A 16,480-nucleotide genomic window follows, 5' to 3' on the forward strand; every position below is an offset into this window, starting at 1 on the left:
TTGCTGTGGTTACAACATTTTGGCAGTAATCTACCCCCCCCCCCCCCCCCCTCCCTCCATTATGCTCACTCTGTCCATGGACCTGTTTATGGAAGCAGAAGCTAATGGAGAAGCTAATGGAGAAGCTAATGGATTTCTCTTCTGTAAGATCAGACCAGAATAAAACTGTTTGTCTGTTTTTCTTTTTCCCAGACAAAAGAAACAGGTTGATAGTGAATTGATAATCTACTTTTGCATTATTCTTTGGCTACGTCTTATATTTATTACAACGACAAAACATTGTAGTGATCGTACAGTACCTGTGGTGGCAGAATTTGGGCTGAGCTGTTGGATCTTTTTAAGGCTTAATGTTCTGTGTTGGAACTGTTCCTTTTTATAAAATAACTGTTGTGTAAACAATTTGATTGTATGATCACCTCCCATTATATAAAGGGACATACAGCCAATTATTCTTCGAGCTCCTCGCCTGACTGCGACCAGTGAGAGACCTACCTTGCAGCTGCTCATATGTATTAAAGATTCACTATTATACAATTCAATTAGTGTCTGCTTAATTTTTTTGTTTTGTATCAAGTGTTCCACAACAGTACTATAGAACAAATTTAACATGGAAGAAGTTCTCTACCAACTACGTTTAAAAAAAATGAAGACTTTCTCTACCAATTCTATACCACCAATTAGCTGTATTTACATAACTACATGAATCATATCCTTCAAAAAAGACACTGGGTTAAACATAAAAAACAAACAGTTATCTACTCTCCACTACTTCAGATTACTCTGTGTGTGTGATTACCGTACAGTTCTCTGTGAATCATGGAACAGTGAAAAAAAAATAAAAAAAAGCGATGTCCACAAAGCTTAATCAGTTTGAATTTCGACCTTGGGTTTATTATTGGAGGAACAAACATGTACACAGAACAGAAATATGATTGGATTAATATTGTACATGTAAAGTGTACTTCATATAGACCGTGAATATGTAAGCTGAATTACAGATACTGCATTTAGTAATATAGAATATGTAAGCTGAATTACAGATACTGCATTTAGTAATATAGAATATGTAAGCTGAATTACAGATACATATTCTATATTACTAAATGCGGTACTGTAATTCAGCTTACATATTCTATATTACTAAATGCAGTAAGCTGAATTACAGTATCACATTTAGTAATATAGAATATGTAAGCTGAATTACAGAAGTGTATTTAGTAATATAGAATATGTAAGCTGAATTACAGAAGTGTATTTAGTAATATAGAATATGTAAGCTGAATTACAGTACCGCATTTAGTAATATAGAATATGTAAGCTGAATTACAGAGGTGTATTTAGTAATATAGAATATGTAAACTGAATTACAGAAGTGTATTTAGTTAAACAGCTGCAATTATGTGTGACTGGATATGAGAATAAAATTCAAAATGCTCAAAACGTACATACAGCGCTACGTATTATAAGGTATAACATTGTACTACTACTGTAGGTTAGAATAATCCGTTATGTGAACATTAACATCTAATACAATATACATTGAGGACCTTTATGGATTTGATTTGACAAAAAAAAAAAATGTTTTCCATAAATCCCTGGAGATAAAACATGGGAGACATACAAGCCATAAAACACATACTCACTCAAAATTAATATGGTCCCTCACCACGATACAAAGTTAAGAAACAGTGGCCAGGTTATAATATGGTCCCTCACCACGATACAAAGTTAAGAGACAGTGGCCAGGTTTTAATATGGTCCCTCACCACGATACAAAGTTAAGAGACAGTGGCCAGGTTTTAATATGGTCCCTCACCACGATACAAAGTTAAGAGACAGTGGCCAGGTTATAATATGGTCCCTCACCACGATACAAAGTTAAGAGACAGTAGCCAGGTTATAATATGGTCCCTCACCACGATACAAAGTTAAGAGACAGTGGCCAGGTTTTTCATCCAATTAGTGACATATTTTCATGCAAATATTCTAACATCTGCCATAAAACAATATTCGCATTTTCCCCACCAGAGATGTGTTTCCATCAAACTTATTTTTTTTACGGATAAAAGACTGTGGCGTAGTGCACATAAAAAGTACTTTTGCTGTTAAATTCCCAATGGAAGTTTTAAACTCTTGAAGGTCTCGTCACAAAAACAACATATGTGTTATTTAGCGAACGTGCCAACAACAGCTCGCAAATGCAGCGCGAGTAGGATACCTACATTATGAGATTATTATGGATAAAAGCGGTATTATTTTGTCATTTTGTCAAACGGCAGCCAAGTATCTATCAACATGTCGCTGGAATAATACCCTCGATATTTATTGGAAAAGGCGCATCAAGCTCATCACCGTACACTTTCACCACCCTGTGAAGTTCATCATTACTTCCTCTGTAGCCTGATAAACTGCGTGGTTTCCCGAGTCGTAGTGGGAGGACAACATATCGTCGCCTGACTCCAAGTTGACTTCAATATGATGGTTATTATATCAATATTTATGCATAAAGGCATTTCCACTACCATTTATCTTGCATTATTAATTTTACCCGACACGAAAAGATCTCACCATGTCGAACGAAGAAATTGTCTGTCGGCATTTCTACAATTGTACCAGGATTTAATGTTTCCATCAGCCCAGTCGTAACTTCTTGCATACGTCAGGTAATTCCTCCGCATGAAATGGCTGGATGGAAACGTGGTTAGTGTCAGACAGAGCAGCACTCATAATCACCAGAGAACATCAGTGAAGAAAGAAGTAAACATACACATTCACAAACAATAACAATAAATATACAATTTTAAAAAATGTATATAACAACATTTATAGTACATGCCAATATTAAAAGTCAATTGTCTGACAAAAAAAACAAAAAAACTGTTGGTTTGTGAAAGGGAAGGCGCTTTGGGAGGGGAAGGCTTATGGTTGGTTAGTACTGGAGAGGGTTGTTATGGTAACCAGCCATGCTGGGCTGTGATTGGTTGAAAGTCAGTGCGCATGCCCAGATCAGTCCTTGCCGGCATCGATCTTCTCTTGTCGTCTTCTCATGATCTCTTGGAGTTCTGAATCCCCACTGCTCTTCTAGGAAACAGTAATACAGGCTTTAGTTTCACACGTCCCAACAAACACTCAACAAAAAATACAAACACAACATGGCAACATTTTTTAAAACATTTTACTGAGTTACATAAAGGAAATCAGTCAATTTAAATAAATGAATTAGGTCCTAATCTATGGATTTCATATGGCTGGGAATACAGATAACTTTTTTTTAAAAGGTAGGGGTGTGAATCAGAAAACCAGTCAGTATCTGATGTGACCACCATTTGCCTCATGCAGCGCGACACATCTCCTTCACATAGAGTTGATCAGGCTGTTGATTGTGGCCTGTGGAATGTTGTCCCACTCCTCTTCAATGGCTGTGTGAAGTTGCTGGATATTGGCGGGAACTGGAACACGCTGTTGTACACGTCGATCCAGAGCATCCAAAACATGCTCAATAGGTGACATGTCTGGTGAGTACGCAGGCCATGGAAGAACTGGGACATTTTCAGCTTCCAGGAATTGTGTACAGATCCTTGTGACATGGGGCCGTGTATTATCATGCTGAAACATGAGGTGATGGCGGTGAATGAACGGCACGACTAAGGGCCTCAGGATCTCGTCACGGTATCTCTATGCATTCAAATTGCAATTGATAAAATGCAATTGTGTTTGTTGTCCGTACCTTATGCCTGCCCATACCATAACCCACTGCCACCATGGGGCACTCTGTTCACAATGTTGACATCAGCAAACCGCTCGTCTACACGACGCCATAACGCTGTCTGCCATCTGCCTGGTACAGTTGAAACCCAGATTCATCCATGAAGAGCACACCACTCCAGGGCGCCAGTGACCATCAAAAGGTGAGCATTTTCCCACTGAAGTCGGTTACGACGCTGAACTGCAGTCAGGTCACGAACCTGGTGAGGACGATGAGCACACAGATCAGCTTCCCTGAGATGGTTTCTGTCCAGTTTGTGCAGAAATTCTTCAGTTGTGCAAACCCACAGTTTCATCAGCTGTCTGGTGGCTGGTCTCAGACCGCCCCGCAGGTGAAGAAGACGGATGTGGAGGTTCTGGGCAGGCGGTGTTTCACATGACCTGCGGTTGTGAGGCCGGTTGGACGTACTGCGAAAATCTCTAAAACGACATTGGAGGCGGCTTATGGTAGAGAAATGAACATTACATTCTCTGGCAACAGCTCTGGTGGACATTCCTGCTCTCAGCATGCCAATTGTACGCTCCCTTAAAACTTGAGACATATGTGGCATTGTGTTGTGTGACAAAACTGCACATTTTAGAGTGGCCTTTTATTGTCCCCAGCACAAAGTGCACCTGTGTAATGATCATGCTGTTTAGTCAGCTTCTTGATATGCAAAACCTGTCAGGTGGATTGATTATCTTGGCAAATGAGAAATGCTCACTAACATGGATGTAAACACATTTGTGCACAAACATTTGAGTGAAATAAGATTTTTGTGCGTATGGAACATTTCTGTGATCTTTTATTTCAGCTCATGAAACATGGGACCAACACTTTACATGTTGTGTGTGTGTGTGTGTGTGTGTGTGTGTGTGTGTGTGTGTGTGTGTGTGTGTGTGTGTGTGTGTGTGTGTGTGTGTGTGTGTGTGTGTGTGTGTGTGTGTGTGTGTGTGTGTGTGTGTGTGTGTGTGTGTGTGTGTGTGTGTGTGTGTGTGTGTGTGTGTGTGAGTGTACTGTATGTGTGTATGTATGTGTGTAAGAATGTGTGTGTGTGTATGTGTGTAAGTATGTGTGTGTGTGTATGTATGTGTGTAAGTATGTGTGTGTGTGTGTGTGTGTATGTATGTGTGTAAGTATGTGTGTGTGTGTGTATGTATGTGTGTAAGAATGTGTGTGTGTGTGTGTGTACACTACCGTTCAGAAGTTTGGGGTCACTTAGAAATGGCTTTGTTTTCCATGACAACAGACATGAAATCAGTTGCAAAATGAATAGGAAATATAGTCAAGACGTTAACAAGGTTATAAATAATGATTTTTTATTTAAATAATAATTGTGTCCTTCAAACTTTGCTTTCGTCAAAGAATCCTCCATTTGCAGCAATTACAGCCTTGCAGACCTTTGGCATTCTAGTTGTCAATTTGTTGAGGTAATCTGAAGAGATTTCACCCCATGCTTCCTGAAGCACCTCCCACAAGTTGGGTTGGCTTGATGGGCACTTCTTATGTACCATACGGTCAAGCTGCTCCCACAACAGCTCAATAGGGTTGAGATCCGGTGACTGTGCTGGCCATTCCATTATAGACAGAATACCAGTTGACTGCTTCTTCCCTAAATAGTTATTGCATAGTTTGGAGCTGTTGTCCTGTTGAAGGAGGAAATTGGCTCCAATTAAGCGCCGTCAACAGGGTATGGCATGGCGTTGCAAAATGGAGTGATAGCCTTACTTCTTCAAGATCCCTTTCACCCTGTACAAATCTTCCACTTTACCACCACCAAAGCACCCCCAGACCATCACAATGCCTCCACCATGGTTGACAGATGGCGTCAAGCACTCCAACATCTTTTCATCTTTTCTGCGTCTCACAAATGTTCTTCTTTGTTATCTGAACACCTCACACTTAGATTCATCTGTCCATAACACGTTTTTAGCAATCTTCCTCTGTCCAGTGTCTGTGTTCTTTTGCCCATCTTAATCTTTTCATTTTATTGGCCAGTCTAAGATATGCCTTTTTCTTTGCAACTCTGCTTAGAAGGCCAGCATCCCGGGGGTCACCTCTTCACTGTTGACGTTGAGACTGGTGTTTTGCAGGTACTATTTAATGAAGCTGCCAGTTGAGGACTTGTGAGGCGTCTGTTTCTCAAACTAGACACTCTAATGTACTTGTCCTCTTGCTTAGTTGTGCACCGGGGCCTCCCACTCCTCTTTCTATTCTGGTTAGAGACAGTTTGCGCTGTTCTGTGAAGGGAGTGGTAGAGAGCGTTGTACGAGATCTTCAGTTTCTTGGCAAGTTATTTGTTTCTGGCTATTTTGAGCCTGTAATCGAACCCACAAATGCTGATGCTCCAGATACTCAACTAGTCTAAAGAAGGACAGTTTTATTGCTTCTTACACAGACAACAGTTGTCAGCTGTGCTAACATAATTGCAAAAGGGGTTTCTAATGATCAATTAGACTTTTAAAATGATAAACTTGGATTAACTAACAACGTGCCATTGGAACACAGGAGTGATGGTTGCAGATAATGGGCCTCTGTACGCCTATGTAAATATTCCATAAAAAATCTGCCGTTTCCAGCAACAATAGTCATTTACAACATTAACAATGTCTATACTGTATTTCTAATGAATTTGATGTTATTTTAATGGACAAAAAAATTGCTTTTCTTTCAAAAACAAGGACATTTCTAAGTGACCCCAAACTTTTGAACGGTAGTGTATATGTGTGTGTGTGTGTGTGTGTGTGTGTATGTGTATGTGTATGTATGTGTATGTGTGTGTGTGTGTGTGTGTGTGTGTATGTGTATATATGAGAGCGTGTGTGTATATGTGTGTATGTGTGTGTATATGAAACAGACCTCTAGCTGGGCTTTCTGCACGGTGGTCTGGCTGTAGACCCTGGCTCCCTCGTCTCCACACACTGCCTTCAGTTCCTCCTTGTTCAGAGAGAAGAGCTGAGCACCCGTCAGGATCCCCAGACAATCCACCGTCCTGTAGGGAACAGAGACTACATTACCCATAATGCTCTATACCCAGCCACTCCACCGTCCTGTAGGGACAGAAACTACATTACCCATAATGCTCTATACCCAGACAATCCACCGTCCTGTAGGGAACAGACACTACATTACCCATAATGCTCTATACCCAGCCACTCCACCGTCCTGTAGGGACAGAAACTACATTACCCATAATGCTCTATACCCTGACACTCCACCGTCCTGTAGGGACAGAGATTACATTACCCATAATGCTCTATACCCAGACAATCCACCGTCCTGTAGGGACAGAGACTACATTACCCATAATGCTCTATACCCTGACACTCCACCATCCTGTAGGGACAGAGACTACATTGCCCATATTGCTCTATACCCAGACAATCCACCGTCCTGTAGGGAACAGAGACGACATTACCCATAATGCTCTATACCCAGCCACTCCACCGTCCTGTAGGGAACAGAGACTACATTAACCATAATGCTCTATACCCAGACATGGGTATAACCTGATTACTAATAGTACACTTATGTACAGTATCTCACTGAAGTCCATAAAGCATGATAACACCATGAGTTAACTGATGACCAGGTCATATATCATGATAACACCATGAGTTAACTGATGACCAGGTCATATATCATGATAACACCATGAGTTAACTGATGACCAGGTCATATATCATGATAACACCATGAGTTAACTGATGACCAGGTCATATATCATGATAACACCATGAGTTAACTGATGACCAGGTCATGATAACACCATGAGTTAACTGATGACCAGGTCATATATCATGATAACACCATGAGTTAACTGATGACCAGGTCATATATCATGATAAAACCATGAGTTAACTGATGACCAGGTCATGATAACACCATGAGTTAACTGATGACCAGGTCATGATAACACCATGAGTTAACTGATGACCAGGTCATATATCATGATAACACTATGAGTTAACTGATGACCAGGTCATATATCATGATAACACTGAGTTAACTGATGACCAGGTCATATATCATGATAACACCATGAGTTAACTGATGACCAGGTCATATATCATGATAACACCATGAGTTAACTGATGACCAGGTAATATATCATGATAACACCATGAGTTAACTGATGACCAGGTAATATATCATGATAACACCATGAGTTAACTGATGACACATATGATAATATGTGTGTGTGTGTATTAAGTGGTTGTGTGTGTGTGTGTGTGTGTGTGTGTGTGTGTGTGTGTGTGTGTGTGTGTGTGTGTGTGTGTGTGTGTGTGTGTGTGTGTGTGTGTGTGTGTGTGTGTGTGTGTGTGTGTGTGTGTGGGGTGTCTCACGGTTTAGAGAATCCCTTGGCATTGAGCCAGGCGGTGACCTGCGGTGGGCTGGAATTGAAAGTGAGGAGCGTGGAGCTGCTGCTTGAGGGGCGTTCCACCCTGAAGTTACGGCCAGGAGGATTGGACTTATTAGTAGTGATCCTCTTCAACAACTCATCATTCACCTCATCCATCTGGTGTGTCCGAGCTGGGGGAAGGGAGGACGGAGAGGAGGGCGGGGCGGGGAGAAAGTGAGAAAGAGACAAGAGAAAGAGAGACACAGAGAGCAGAGAGAGAGAGCAGAGAGAGAGAGACAGAGAGAGAGACAGAGACAGAGAGAGAGCAGAGAGACAGAGACAGAGAGAGAGAGAGACAGAGACAGAGACAGAGAGAGAGAGAGACAGAGAGAGACAGAGAGAGCAGAGACAGAGAGAGAGAGAGAGAGAGAGAGACAGAGACAGAGACAGAGCCAGAGACAGAGAGCGCAGAGAGACAGAGAGAGAGAAAGGGAGAGAAAGGGAGAGAGAGAGATAGAGCGAGACAGAGGTAACAATGTGGAGGAGGGAGAGACAGAGAAAGTAACTGTTTAGGAGGCATTCCTACTAATCTATAAGGGCTTAGGTCTTCTTCGCTAAAATGAGGAAACTTGTAAAAACATTGAAGCAAAGATAGCTCAGATAGCTAAGATAAGCAGTTATCTAGATTGATCAGTAGGAAATTAAACCTGAGACCAGTATCATAGACAGAAATTAGTTGGTGGGTAGGCCTACAGAAATCTGGGTGGGCCCCCAAATTTTTTTTTATTGGGGGGGGGCAAAGAGAAAAGTGTGCAGTTTTATAGCTAATCTCATGCTATTGTACACATTTTGTCATGAGGCTGAGAGAACATTTCTCTTGTTTGCTAAGTGAAAAAAGGAAGTAGGCAATGGCATGGTACATATAGCCATAAACAAAGCGTATAGCAACTTGTCTTTTTTGTCCCAGCCCACCCAGCGGGGCCCACCCATGCCAACGCGGCTGCAAGAGACTCACAGTCTTTGGAGCGGCTCATGTCAAAGCTATCCCCTCTTCCTAGAGAGCTGGAGGGAGAGGTAGGGCTGTAGGGCTGGCCAGCCTGGGGGTCCACGTTCACACACACACACACACACACACACACACACACACACACACACACACACACACACACACACACACACACACACACACACACACACACACACACACACACACACACACACACACACACACACACACACACACACACAGGAGACAGGGAGGAAGACATGTGGAAGGATGTTATAATGAATGAATGAATGGGATTTACACAGTGCTTTTCCAGATGCTGACTAACACAACACTCTATGTGAAAGGATGTTGTTAGGGGAAACAGGTTGAACATTCCAACATTATTTAAAAAAAATAATGTTCCATAAGAATGTGTGTTAAAATAGCTTACAGAATATACTGCTTTATAATTGGTAGGGCTGGTACAGTGCTTGTACAGTATGGAGGAGGGTTGGTAGCATGATGGTGTGTGTGTGTACAGAATTAAAGGTCTACACACTGAATTTATGAGTGTATAACATCATGTTTGTATTTGTATGTTATGGTATGTGTTTGTGTGTATGTGTGTGTGTGTGTATGTTGTGGTATGTGTTTGTGTGTATGTGTGCGTGCATACATATGTGTGGTTGTGTGTGTGGTGTGTGTTTGTGTGTATGTGTGCGTGCATACATATGTGTGGTTGTGTGTGTTTGTGTGTATGTGTGCGTACATACATATGTGTGTGTGCATGTGGTGTGTATTTGTGTGTGTTTGTGTGTATGTGTACACCATGTGTGTGTGTGTGTGTGTGTGTGTGTGTGTGTGTGTGTGTGTGTGTGTGTGTGTGTGTGTGTGTGTGTGTGTGTGTGCATGTGTACACCATGTGTGTGTGTGTGTATAATGTTACCTGGCTATAGAGGGGTTCAGCCATGCCGTGTGGTTCCTCTAGTGTGACCACTTCCAGGACGTTGGAGGGGACGTATCCTGACTGACCACTCCTGTTCCTCACTTTCCACCACTGTTTATCGTCCTCTATCACCTGCAGGGCCACAATGATAATAATTATGATGATTATGTTTATATCTCAACACCACAAGGACGACGGAGCTGAAGTTTAGTCTGTAGTGCTGTAGGTTATTTATCTTTAAATGCAGCAGGTAATCATTCTTAAACGAATTACTTAATGTACTCAATTTGTATAACAATTCTGTGATGAATTTGACTAATGGTTTAGGTTAAGATATCAGCATTATGTTCACGATAGTTCCAAATTGTTCATTTACATCATTTAAATCTAACATTCATTTTGCATGAGACAAACTACTGACAGTATTATAATATAGATGTCGTACCTCCACCACCTCGTCCTGCAGTACTGACAGTATTATAATATAGATGTCGTACCTCCACCACCTCGTCCTGCAGTACTGACAGTATTATAATATAGATGTCGTACCTCCACCACCTCGTCCTGCAGTACTGACAGTATTATAATATAGATGTCGTACCTCCACCACCTCGTCCTGCAGTACTGACAGTATTATAATATAGATGTCGTACCTCTACCACCTCGTCCTGCAGTACTGACAGTATTATAATATAGATGTCGTACCTCTACCACCTCGTCCTGCAGTACTGACAGTATTATAATATAGATGTCGTACCTCCACCACCTCGTCCTGCAGTACTGACAGTATTATAATATAGATGTTGTACCTCTACCACCTCGTCCTGCAGTACTGACAGTATTATAATATAGATGTCGTACCTCTACCACCTCGTCCTGCAGTACTGACAGTATTATAATATAGATGTCGTACCTCTACCACCTCGTCCTGCAGTACTGACAGTATTATAATATAGATGTCGTACCTCCACCACCTCGTCCTGCAGTACTGACAGTATTATAATATAGATGTCGTACCTCCACCACCTCGTCCTGCAGTACTGACAGTATTATAATATAGATGTCGTACCTCCACCACCTCGTCCTGCAGTACTGACAGTATTATAATATAGATGTCGTACCTCGTCCTGCAGTACTGACAGTATTATAATATAGATGTCGTACCTCCACCACCTCGTCCTGCAGTACTGACAGTATTATAATATAGATGTCGTACCTCCACCACCTCGTCCTGCAGTACTGACAGTATTATAATATAGATGTCGTACCTCTACCACCTCGTCCTGCAGTACTGACAGTATTATAATATAGATGTCGTACCTCCACCACCTCGTCCTGCAGTACTGACAGTATTATAATATAGATGTCGTACCTCCACCACCTCGTCCTGCAGTACTGACAGTATTATAATATAGATGTCGTACCTCCACCACCTCGTCCTGCAGTACTGACAGTATTATAATATAGATGTCGTACCTCTACCACCTCGTCCTGCAGTACTGACAGTATTATAATATAGATGTCGTACCTCTACCACCTCGTCCTGCAGTACTGACAGTATTATAATATAGATGTCGTACCTCTACCACCTCGTCCTGCAGTACTGACAGTATTATAATATAGATGTCGTACCTCCACCACCTCGTCCTGCAGTACTGACAGTATTATAATATAGATGTCGTACCTCTACCACCTCGTCCTGCAGTACTGACAGTATTATAATATAGATGTCGTACCTCCACCACCTCGTCCTGCAGTACTGACAGTATTATAATATAGATGTCGTACCTCCACCACCTCGTCCTGCAGTACTGACAGTATTATAATATAGATGTCGTACCTCTACCACCTCGTCCTGCAGTACTGACAGTATTATAATATAGATGTCGTACCTCCACCACCTCGTCCTGCAGTACTGACAGTATTATAATATAGATGTCGTACCTCCACCACCTCGTCCTGCAGTACTGACAGTATTATAATATAGATGTCGTACCTCTACCACCTCGTCCTGCAGTACTGACAGTATTATAATATAGATGTCGTACCTCTACCACCTCGTCCTGCAGTACTGACAGTATTATAATATAGATGTCGTACCTCTACCACCTCGTCCTGCAGTACTGACAGTATTATAATATAGATGTCGTACCTCTACCACCTCGTCCTGCAGTACTGACAGTATTATAATATAGATGTCGTACCTCGTCCTGCAGTACTGACAGTATTATAATATAGATGTCGTACCTCTACCACCTCGTCCTGCAGTACTGACAGTATTATAATATAGATGTCGTACCTCTACCACCTCGTCCTGCAGTACAGACAGTATTATAATATAGATGTCGTACCTCTACCACCTCGTCCTGCAGTACTGACAGTATTATAATATAGATGTCGTACCTCCACCACCTCGTCCTGCAGTACTGACAGTATTGTAATATAGATGTCGTACCTCCACCACCTCGTCCTGCAGTACTGACAGTATTGTAATATAGATGTCGTACCTCTACCACCTCGTCCTGCAGTACTGACAGTATTATAATATAGATGTCGTACCTCTACCACCTCGTCCTGCAGTACTGTCAGTATTATAATATAGATGTCGTACCTCGTCCTGCAGTACTGACAGTATTATAATATAGATGTCGTACCTCTACCACCTCGTCCTGCAGTACTGACAGTATTATAATATAGATGTCGTACCTCTACCACCTCGTCCTGCAGTACTGACAGTATTATAATATAGATGTCGTACCTCTACCACCTCGTCCTGCAGTACTGACAGTATTATAATATAGATGTTGTACCTCCACCACCTCGTCCTGCAGTACTGACAGTTCGTTGGCGTTGCGGGCCACAAAGTGGTAGCAGATCTTAGCATATTTACGGGACGAGGACGCCAGACCATTGTAGGACCTGAGACAGGAGATAAATGTCACAGAGTCAGTCTTAACATGTGTGTAGAGGTTACAATGCAGCTCAAGAAACAACAAAGTTAAATAAATTAAAGGATAAATAAAATAAAATATAAATAAATAACAACAATGAGAAAAGTAGTAGTGTGTGTTGTAATGTAGAATCACATTAACTAGAAATATCATTAACTGACCCATTTGATGAGCTAGAAGACTGGGTTCCAAAAAACTGAAAAAGAGAGAGAGGACGATATTATCATTGTAAAGTGATGTTATGGACTGGTACTGTGTGTGTCTGACTGTCCTAACACCCTGAGCTCAAAGTAATTAAACCGTGTTTCATAAAACATCATTTGCAAACCCAAGAAGAGCTTATGAGCGAGAAGAAAAGTCACTGAAGAAATGTAAACAAACAAATGAAGAACTAACAGTGGGAGGTCTACTATAAAGACTGAAACGGACAGAAGTCCAGAAATTACTACAGCTGTTTTCCTACTGATCAATCTCCTCCCTCTCACCTCTTCTGACTTGTGTGGGGACATCGGGCGGGACATGGAGGACATGAAAGGTTCCCCTGATCCCTCTGTCTCCCATGGGGAGGTCCTGAACAGCTCAGCTGGGGGCTCCCACCCGTTCCTGAACTTAGGGAAGTAAGTAGAGGCACACTGGTCCCGTGGCCAGTCCGCTCTGCAAGGGAGAGGTGGCGAAATAACAGGGATTTTGAGTTGGTTCAAATTAAAATAACCAGGGTTTAAGTGGAGGGTAAACACAGAGACATAACCAGGGTTGTAGTGGAGGGTAAACACAGAGACATAACCAGGGTTGTAGTGGAGGGTAAACACATAACCAGGGTTGTAGTGGAGGGTAAACACAGAGACATAACCAGGGTTGTAGTGGAGGGTAAACACAGAGACATAACCAGGGAGGTAGTAGAGGGTAAACACAGAGACATAACCAGGGTTGTAGTGGAGGGTAAACACAGAGACATAACCAGGGTTGTAGTGGAGGGTAAACACAGAGACATAACCAGGGTTGTAGTGGAGGGTAAACACAGAGACATAACCAGGGTTGTAGTGGAGGGTAAACACAGGAGACATAACCAGGGTTGTAGTAGAGGGTAAACACAGAGACATAACCAGGGTTGTAGTGGAGGGTAAACACAGAGACATAACCAGGGTTGTAGTGGAGGGTAAACACAGAGACATAACCAGGGTTGTAGTGGAGGGTAAACACAGAGACATAACCAGGGTTGTAGTGGAGGGTAAACACAGAGACATAACCAGGGTTGTAGTGGAGGGTAAACACAGAGACATAACCAGGGTTGTAGTGGAGGGTAAACACAGAGACATAACCAGGGTTGTAGTAGAGGGTAAACACAGAGACATAACCAGGGTTGTAGTGGAGGGTAAACACATAACAAGGGAGGTAGTGGAGGGTAAACACAGAGACATAACCAGGGTTGTAGTGGAGGGTAAACACATAACAAGGGAGGTAGTGGAGGGTAAACACAGAGACATAACCAGGGTTGTAGTGGAGGGTAAACACATAACAAGGGAGGTAGTGGAGGGTAAACACAGAGACATAACCAGGGTTGTAGTGGAGGGTAAACACAGAGACATAACCAGGGTTGTAGTGGAGGGTAAACACATAACAAGGGAGGTAGTGGAGGGTAAACACAGAGACATAACCAGGGTTGTAGTGGAGGGTAAACACATAACCAGGGTTGTAGTGGAGGGTAAACACATAACCAGGGTTGTAGTGGAGGGTAAACACAGAGACATAACCAGGGTTGTAGTGGAGGGTAAACACATAACCAGGGTTGTAGTGGAGGGTAAACACAGAGACATAACCAGGGTTGTAGTGGAGGGTAAACACATAACCAGGGTTGTAGTGGAGGGTAAACACAGAGACATAACCAGGGTTGTAGTGGAAGGTAAACACAGAGACATAACCAGGGTTGTAGTGGAGGGTAAACACAGAGACAGAACCAGGGTTGTAGTGGAGGGTAAACACAGAGACATAACCAGGGTTGTAGTGGAGGGTAAACACAGAGACATAACCATGGTTGTAGTAGAGGGTAAACACAGAGACATAACCAGGGTTGTAGTGGAGGGTAAACACATAACCAGGGTTGTAGTAGAGGGTAAACGTAGAGACATAACCAGGGTTGTAGTGGAGGGTAAACACAGAGACATAACCAGGGTTGTAGTGGAGGGTAAACACATAACCAGGGTTGTAGTAGAGGGTAAACGCAGAGACATAACCAGGGTTGTAGTGGAGGGTAAACACATAACCAGGGTTGTAGTAGAGGGTAAACACAGAGACATAACCAGGGTTGTAGGCGAGGGTAAAGACATAACCAGGGTTGTAGTGGAGGGTAAACACATAACCAGGGTTGTAGTGGAGGGTAAACACATAACCAGGGTTGTAGTGGAGGGTAAACACATAACCAGGGTTGTAGTGGAGGGTAAACACATAACCAGGGTTGTAGTGGAGGGTAAACACATAACCAGGGTGTAGTGGAGGGTAAACACATAACCAGGGTTGTAGTGGAGGGTAAACACAGAGACATAACCAGGGTTGTAGTGGAGGGTAAACACATAACCAGGGTTGTAGTGGAGGGTAATCACATAACCAGGGTTGTAGTGGAGGGTAAACACATAACCAGGGTTGTAGTGGAGGGTAAACACATAACCAGGGTTGTAGTGGAGGGTAAACACAGAGACATAACCAGGGTTGTAGTGGAGGGTAAACACAGAGACATAACCAGGGTTGTAGTAGAGGGTAAACACAGAGACATAACCAGGGTTGTAGTGGAGGGTAAACACAGAGACATAACCAGGGTTGTAGTGGAAGGTAAACACAGAGACATAACCAGGGTTGTAGTAGAGGGTAAACACAGAGACATAACCAGGGTTGTAGTGGAGGGTAAACACAGAGACATAACCAGGGTTGTAGTAGAGGGTAAACACAGAGACAGAACCAGGGTTGTAGTGGAGGGTAAACACATAACCAGGGTTGTAGTGGAGGGTAAACACATAACCAGGGTTGTAGTGGAGGGTAAACACATAACCAGGGTTGTAGTGGAGGGTAAACACATAACCAGGGTTGTAGTGGAGGGTAAACACTAGTTTACCACATCATTTATTTCACCCAGACCGACAATCAGAGTTTATCACTACATCACTGGACATATGACAAGCCCCCATAAGACATTATAAAGGCTCATACAAGCTTATAACAACATATACATTCTGATAAATTGCAGGCTTAAACAGCAGGCTTTCGATAACGTGTTATCAATGGGATAATAGCATAACAATCACTCCCATCTATAAAGGTAGAGGTTGTTATTGACCTTTCATTCAGATTTCAGATGAACACATCTGATGTTGACCAACAGGGACACGGACTATCTGAGTTAACCTTGTATCTTACTGACCTTTTATTCAGATTTCAGATGAACACATCTGATGTTGACCAACAGGGACACGGACTATCTGAGTTAACCTTGTATCTTACTGACCTTTTATTCAGATTT

The 16,480-nt window shown here is 42.4% G+C and overlaps 1 protein-coding gene and 1 long non-coding RNA gene across 2 annotated transcripts in view; both read right to left on the bottom strand.

The window, feature by feature from the left end:
• Window positions 1-865: 865 nt before the first annotated feature.
• Window positions 866-16,480, bottom strand: part of LOC120042183 (epidermal growth factor receptor kinase substrate 8-like protein 2) — a 19,128-nt gene continuing 3,513 nt past the window's right edge. Inside the window, exons 3-10 of the mRNA XM_038987053.1 lie at window positions 13,458-13,626; window positions 13,134-13,168; window positions 12,832-12,940; window positions 10,022-10,153; window positions 9,103-9,184; window positions 8,092-8,278; window positions 6,605-6,737; window positions 866-3,081 (exon numbers count right to left, since the gene is read on the bottom strand). Coding sequence (XP_038842981.1) covers window positions 3,007-3,081; window positions 6,605-6,737; window positions 8,092-8,278; window positions 9,103-9,184; window positions 10,022-10,153; window positions 12,832-12,940; window positions 13,134-13,168; window positions 13,458-13,626 — 922 coding nt within the window. The 3' untranslated portion in view covers window positions 866-3,006. The remainder of the gene's footprint in view (window positions 3,082-6,604; window positions 6,738-8,091; window positions 8,279-9,102; window positions 9,185-10,021; window positions 10,154-12,831; window positions 12,941-13,133; window positions 13,169-13,457; window positions 13,627-16,480) is intronic.
• LOC120042184 lies at window positions 10,161-12,506 on the bottom strand. The gene is made up of 3 exons (XR_005476045.1): window positions 12,477-12,506; window positions 10,519-12,225; window positions 10,161-10,466 (listed from the first exon to the last, which is right to left on the bottom strand). It is a non-coding gene; the product is annotated as an uncharacterized LOC120042184 (long non-coding RNA).

This window comes from Salvelinus namaycush, unplaced genomic scaffold, assembly GCF_016432855.1.
Source record: "Salvelinus namaycush isolate Seneca unplaced genomic scaffold, SaNama_1.0 Scaffold63, whole genome shotgun sequence".
Classification (NCBI taxonomy): domain Eukaryota; kingdom Metazoa; phylum Chordata; class Actinopteri; order Salmoniformes; family Salmonidae; genus Salvelinus; species Salvelinus namaycush.